The sequence below is a fragment of the Opisthorchis viverrini genome (assembly GCF_000715545.1).
Source record: "Opisthorchis viverrini unplaced genomic scaffold opera_v5_20, whole genome shotgun sequence".
NCBI classification, from domain to species: Eukaryota; Metazoa; Platyhelminthes; class Trematoda; order Opisthorchiida; family Opisthorchiidae; genus Opisthorchis; species Opisthorchis viverrini.
In genome coordinates this window covers 1,824,054-1,831,749 of record NW_008751676.1, presented here as the reverse complement: position 1 = coordinate 1,831,749, position 7,696 = coordinate 1,824,054, and the positions used below count along the sequence as shown (strand labels likewise).

The following is a 7,696-nucleotide window of genomic DNA, read 5'->3' as shown; positions in this document are numbered from 1 at the left end:
GGGGGAGGGGGCGGTGGTAGATAGATACAGCCTACTAGTACAGGTCGCTTGGTCTGTTCTATGGAGATCCAGGTAGTTTCTAGAATCCCTTCTAGGCCAGGATCATCAAGGGGGGTTGCACGAAGTTCCGAGTTGGAGTAGATGACACAGCCTCCACCCCTCGAGTTCCTCTTGTCAGAGTGGTCAAGATTATAACCAGGGCTTGAGACCACCCTGTCTGGAGTATCAACCGAGAGCCATGATTTGGTCACACAAATCAGACTTGGTTGCGCAACAGCAACAATCGCACGTAGAGTATGGATTTTTGGCAGCAGTGAGAGGGCGTTAAAGAGCATAATTGATAGGTTCATTTGTGAGCTCACCATACTAAGTAGGAATTTGGTAACTTCGTTTACGGTGGAGTTCGGTACTAGGAAGAATTCGTTAGGGGAGGATAGGGTACATGGAGTAGCCTTCAAGGCGCCGGCTGTCCATTGCATTTTTGACTGTGGAGTGTAGCTTTCGACTGCGATGTCATGTGCCGCTTTCATATTAGAAAGGCTCTGTGGAATCACGTACATATCACACAACATCCGTGTATTTTTGGTCACAGATCGCCTCTACAAACATCCGGTGAATAATTCAATGCATGACTCACCTGGATAATGTCGTATAGGGTGATGTCGGTCTATAATAATAACAACACACAGATGCCGACGTGATCTACGATTGTTCCGACGCTCGGACGTAAGATTTGTCCGACCTGGCGGCCCCCTTGTCATACATTACCCGCAACTTAGCTGTGCATGCGCAGTTCGGGAATGCACATTTCGGTAGTGACCAACATTCGGCTGGAGGACGCAAACAGTTGGCTGAACAACCGGATGGACCGCTAAGACACACAAAAGTACGCCATAAAGTTAGCCCGGCAGGCCTAATGGCTCAAGCTACTGCGACCGACGGGAAATTGCAGGGGACGGAAGGTACGAGTGACCGCGTATCTGCGTTTCCTTATTCCGGGACACTCGATGTCGCGAGGATGCGCTACTATTATGTTGAAAAAATAAGGCAGAGTCAATATACGTTGACTAGCTGATAGGTTTTGGTGCAAACACATAGATGCACCCAAATGGTTTACACCCGTGGAAAGTTCACATATGCATGCTACCGTGCGATGTGGCTCCTCTGTATCCATTTGTTTTTCACGGATTCACGGATTGATACACGGGACCGAGGCTTTTGCCCAAGTTTCCCGGGTCGGTTTTGTTCTTGTCGGTCAGTGGCTGTCGTTCACCTGAAAGGCACAAGTGAAAAAAGGGTGTAGCACTGCTCTTTATGTTCTCAGCGCGGGGCAGAATGCTCGCTAGCGCGAGGATTCGCATAAATAAATGTCTAATAGTGCTTTAAATTGGGTTCGAGAAGGAGCATGTACAACCGTCGGAGGAAGGTCATTCCACGCAGCTACTACCCGAAATGAAAAAAAGTTTTGTCTAACGGATGTGTGTGCCCTGAGCTTGAAGATTTTCTTACTATGTCCCCGCCGGGTGTTTGCTGGGTCAACGGTAAAAAACCTGTTTGCCAAGCTTTGTTCAAACAGGGCGTAGGTAAGAATTAGGTCCCCTCGGAGGCGACGGTACTCCAGGGGAAAGAGATCAAGCGTCGCGAGACGCGTTTCGTAGTCCACGGACTTGAGGCCGGCAACCATTCTCGTGGCGGCCCGCTGGACACGCTCAATGAGGGTAACGTCTTTCGTACGTCCTGAGTAGACAACTTGGTTGGCGTACTCCAGGAGCGGTCTGACGTAGGCCCCATAGAGTATTTGGAAGTCCATGCGAGTAATACGGGAGAAGGTACGTCGGATCATCCGTAAAACGGCGAATGCCTTTTGGGCCGATTTCTCATGGTGTAGTGCGAAGGACAAGTTTGAGGAGACCCAGATGCCTAAATCTTTTTTGGCATCTATCCTCATGATGTTTTCTGGTCCCTTTTCACCATGCATAACAAAGGCATTCGCTGAATCCCCTCCAAACGACACATGGACGCACTTTTCATCATTCAGAGGAAGGTGCCAGTCCAACGACCACTGCTTGGCAGCGTCTACATCCATTTGGAGGGCGCTGGCATTGGAACTCCAGGATTTCAAGTCGTCCGCAAAAAGTAAACATGGACTCGCAAGAACGTCTGGGAGGTCGTTGACGTAGATCAGAAACAGGAGTGGTCCCAAGACGGAGCCTTGAGGAACTCCAATGGAGACCGGCGCTGGAGAGGAATAGGTTGAGCCTATTCTCACTCGGAATGACCTGTCTGATAGGAACGCCTTGATCCAGCGAAGGATTTTCCCTTGAATCCCGTAAGACTCGAGTTTGTGGAGCAGCGGGACGTGTGGGACCCTATCAAATGCTTTTGAGAAGTCGAAAAATATGGCATCCGATATGAGTCCTTCGTCCTTGGCTTGGGTTAAGCTGTCCATAAACACGAGCATGTTTGTCACGCAAGAACGGTTTGGGAGAAATCCGTGTTGAGCTGGAGATATCAGATTGCTGGAAGTAAGGTGATCTAGGATGGCTCGCTTCAGAATGCGTTCCATCACCTTGCACGGCACGCTAGTGAGGCTTATAGGCCTATAGCTGCCAGGCGATAGTCGGTCACCAGTTTTGTATATTGGCGTGACAATCGCTTCCTTCCAAGCAGGGGGAAGGCGGCCTTCGTCAAGCGACTGACGAAACACCAAGTGTAAATGGTTTGCCAGTGTGGAGGACGTTTCTTTCAGGATCCTCTCTGTTCGGAGACCAGTTGGTTTCGAATAGTAAGAAACGTTCTCCATGGATGTTTTCTTGGGTTTCTTCCCCACCCACCGACGGCGGCTCTCTGATTAAACTCTACCGTAGCAAGGCATGCCCGTTACGCATGTTCCCAATCCATTGCCGACAGCCTTGAATGGCCTGTGTTAACAACTGAACCGAGTGGTGGATAAAATTCAGGTACTGGATCCCAGGAGGTCCGCGGACGATTGATTTATTTTTGAGCCTGGCCCCAGCTCCGTTAAGAAAACAAACATGTTCTTGGTATTTGTAACATTCATTTACATCGAGACAGATTATCATCGCACTATGCATGGAGGCTTGTGTGCACAAAGAAGACCTACTCGACGGATCTGAGTTATTGGCTTAACACCACCGATGAGGCATGCGAGTAGTATATGGTTTCCTCGTAACTCCGCTTCACGGAAGATTATCATTGAATTCCATGATATGGCACACAGAAGGTGCACCAAGACGTACGACTCACTTAGGCAGAAGGCCTGCTGACCCGGGATGAGAGTGAGGTGATGGATTATGTGATGTCCCGCTAGCGCTGCCACCGATGAAAAGGAAAACGACAGGAAAACATACCCATGGAGCCCGTTCCTGTCTCAGAACTCGGTGAGTTATAATCCGTTGACGACGTGGGCCCCGTTCCGGTGACAACCAGCGGGAATCAATATATCGTGCCAATGTCAGAACATCAATGGCGGTGAATCGATGCGGCAGCCGTGCCAAATCAACGGGTGACAGCGATCAGCGGGGTGGTAGAACATGAAATTGTGGCCAATCATGTGGTGCCAAAAATGATCCTCACCGATCAATGAACTTGCCTCAGAATTGGTGGTATGTGGTTTTTTCGTAACTCCGTTTTGCGTGTATTAAGAAATGAGATTTATTATGGAACTTGTGAAATCGCTTTGTAGCATTTGTTTACGTATGAGTGATGGTCAACGAGTATCCAGAAAAAATTATCAAGACGCGTTCGAGACGGATACACAGTTTTTACCAGCAAGATGCATATGAGAGTTTCGGTTTCCTGTGGAGCACTACTTAGAGAAAAGAGAAAACGGCAATTTCGATTAATCTACGCAGGGCCTATCAACTCCAGTTTGTCCAACTGTCAATGAGACATCATTCATTTCATGAGTCTCATATATCCTAAGGCCAGATAATCAGTAGGCACCAGGCTGCAACAAATCGCAGTGCGAATCATCCGTTGAAAATAGCGTTTGTAAACAGGTCTATACAAGCTTGCAGCAGTTTTAGGGTAGGCGTTGCACTCAGTTTGTCAGCCAACTGCCTCAGAGTGATATTTTCATAACCTAAGTTATAACTTCCCCTCATTTCAGAGCGTCAATAGCTGAATGTGCACTGAGCACAAAGACGGCCATAGCTTTGTGGGAGGACATTGTACTAACAAAAATACCGATAAATTTAACTTTTCGTGTCCCATCTTTCGGATCTTCGACTGTTGCCGTAAAGATGGGTGGGCCCACGTTGGCCAGCTGATTGGTCGTCTAGCCGCATGTTAATCCTGTGCGTTAGTCATATTAGCTTAGGTGTCTGCAACGATCGAAGACATGGTCATCCTGGCATACTTTTATGGTTACAGTGCATAATTTCACTGCATTTTGCCAACGAATTTGACGTTCCAGAATCGGTCATCAACATCTGCTAGCCTTGGGTCCACAAACTCCGCACGAGTTACCTAAAAATAGTAAGAATAAAAATAGCACGATGAAAACCAGGAGCAACGTTTATCGAGGTCCCAGGACATATAATTCTGTATTCGTCCGGTCAAGCAGATATAAATAGAAAAAAAATATTTAAAGGAGGGGCGCTTCTGCATATTTCGCATCCGGAAGCACATCGTAGGTTCTGGAATACCCAATGAATTGTTTCAACCGCAGAACTACCTGCAACGTTCGCACATTGAAAGTGATTCTCGTTTTACAGCAAGTGGCAAGATCTTGTTAGATCAGGCACCATTCTCACAGTCGGTGGTGATTGATGACCTTGAAGATTTGCTCCCCGCAGCTAATTCGCGGAACAATTTGTTATACGTAGACCTTTAAAAAGTCGTAGCTTTCGGGAATATCACACCAGTTTACGAATACTGAGCCCGGATTGACGTACGAGCCGTCCATGGTTTTGCTCCGCAGAGGAGGTATGCCCTGAGTCAAGGGCTTCCTGCTGAGCACTCGGTGCATCCGAAAAAGTTTCTAGAACATTTTTAACTGAAAATGAACTTACTGTACTGCCGATACACTTCTTACGTGCACGACTTGAGTGGACATTTTTGTAAAGTACCCCTCAGTAAGTTGGCATAAAGAGTGCTGGTTGTGCACGAGGGTCAAAGGACTGAATCGGGCGGTACGAACCAAGATTCATGCACCATGCCAACAGAGTTTTCCGCAAATATGAGAACAACGTACGTGGCTAAAAAACATCTTCGAAATACGACATTTAACGGGAGAATATCCACATGCAAACGGAAGCTTTGATGGAATAACACAACACCAACGTAAAAATGTATATATATTTTACGAACTAATGAGTGATAAAAGTAATAAACGCATACATGTGTCGAGTGCCAGTGGTAAGATTACTGACTAATCGATAAGGGTATGCAAAATGGGGAAGTATATACGAGTGTCTCCGCAGGAAAAACTAGAGCATTTGCAAGACATTTGGTCGACTGATGCAAACAGCCGAGTGTGTTGCAAGTCGGAGCATTGAAAAACTAAAACGTCTGTCGATATCAATACGTGAGTGTAAAACGGGAGAACAGTTTTGAATTTCTGGTACTCAATAGTATCTCCAGAAAAATCTACAATGACAGCTGGTTGACCATCAGGCAAAATGCAGTTGTCGGGAAAGTTTTTCGAAAAGACGACATCCCTATGAATAAACCTGTGACATCCGGCAGTGGCTGATGGCCTCAGTCAAAAACCAACATCATACAAAAATATCTTCCCTTCGACAGCATCCAATCCCACGCGCTCGGCCAGTCGGCGGTAAAGCTGAACAGCCGGTGGTTTTGGCCCATATGTGTAGTGCTTCAAATGCCCCAGCTCCGATTCATAGGGAAAACAGGAAAAACGATCCAAGCAACCATAAAGGTTGACGAAATCGAATAAATGGGAGAAGACGTATATGTTGTACACTAAATGGCTGGGACCAAAAATAGCAGCAAATTTTGACACAGTAACCTTGGAAACATCAATTAAAAAATCAGCATAATTTTGTGGAAAAAAGGTAAATAGCTTATGAAAGTGGTTACCGAAAAATACATGAAACATTCGTAAACGTCAGGATGTAAGATATCTCGTAAAACAACGGGTCCTATGTACAGAAGAAACTGTCGTAGCTCAGATGCCCTCCACCGATCCAGGTCTACGACACCTCTACATTTTCGGAAGAAATCAATACTCAGAGCCAAACTCTGTTGCACAATGTTATCCTTCAGCAGATTCCAGGACTCCAAAGAAAGTCTGGCCTTGTGTCCTAATGGCATAGCTCTAAGTAAGATGAGAAATTTCCGCACTAAACCAAGACACACTATGCATGTAATCTGGTGGGAAACCGTCAATCATGGGAAAATTTAACTCCTCCATCGGACTTGGACCTATATGGTGCTTCTCTTGCTTTCTGGTCCGGAAATCATAGTCACGACGCAACGGAGCTGTCAACGAGGGAAAAGTCATACGTGCGCCAATGTGCACACACTTTTGTGTACAATAGTCACAGCCATAATATCCTGTATGTCCCTTCACTTGCTTCAGAAAGGCCCTAGCAGGACTATCACAAATAATGCACTGAAGACGAACGGTGTGAGTATTGTAAACCCCAGAGACACCGTTCGCCAAGACGTCTGTCAACTCATCGACCGTGTCAGACATCAGCTGATGAGCATCATTGAGCTTATGCTTACCACAGTATATTCCAACGACGAAAGGCTGACCGAGAAAGGGTGAAAATATCCGGGAGGGTATAGGCCGCACTTGAGTACGCGAGTTGTTATAAGCTCAAATACCGTCAACGTTCATTTGAATTTCGATATTTGTAACCGTAGTCTGAATCTCACGGAGCTGTTGCAGCAAACCTGCTTTCAACCCAAGGTGGATGTACATCCCACCGGCCTTCTGTCGCACGCAGCAACGACGGGGGGTTTTCATTACGGTCCGTGGATCATTCGGAAGGGACGGGAAAAAGTATCTGAGTTCGTCCGTCAGTCGGGCAACAAAAACAGCCACTTGCCGCAACCGCCTGTAGTACTTTCCTATATAGAGTTGTTCTTGAAGAGCCTTTACGAGCAACACGAAAAATTCTCGGTCGCATTGACGGTTACTTGAAATAAAAAATATTTTTTGCGGTTTCGTTCACGTAAAGACACCGGGAATAAAACATGAAAGCACAACAAAACTCACTCTCAGCCGCACGTGAGGACAAGCAGAAGGCAGAGCTTCCCGCGAGCAATGGCGTCGCACTTAAATCGGCGCCACTTAAATCGGTTTGCATTTCCTAGGCACACGGAAGTGCAAGTCATTGTGGTTTTATATTATTTTGAGACAAATAAAGAAGCTTTGATGTCTATTAAACGACTCAAGCTCTCGAGGCTTAAAAGCCGAAAATTAGTGCAGAAGTTCTGCAGAGATTCCGCACAGGTTCTGCACCCAGGAGCGGACGCGTGCTAACTGGGTAATGACCCATTATTGGCAGGATAGCGGTTACCAACGGAACATCCAGAAGGCGCTGCCATGGGGAGATTTGGCCTTAGTATGGTGTTTGTGTCCATCGGCGACCCTTGAGCTATCCTGGGGTTGTCGCGCTACATTTGCAGTCTCTCACCAGGTTGGCCAAGGTGTAGATATATGACAAACCCAGTCTGCCGCTCCTCCAGGTTCACAGTT

At 46.7% G+C, this 7,696-nt stretch overlaps 1 protein-coding gene across 1 annotated transcript; it reads right to left on the bottom strand.

The window, feature by feature from the left end:
• Nucleotides 1-5,398: 5,398 nt before the first annotated feature.
• Nucleotides 5,399-6,085, bottom strand: T265_01831 (hypothetical protein; the record flags this gene model as incomplete). Its single annotated transcript, XM_009165941.1, has 1 exon — nucleotides 5,399-6,085. One exon carries the CDS (start codon nucleotides 6,083-6,085, stop codon nucleotides 5,729-5,731), a length of 357 nt encoding a protein of 118 aa, XP_009164205.1.
• Nucleotides 6,086-7,696: the final 1,611 nt, after the last annotated feature.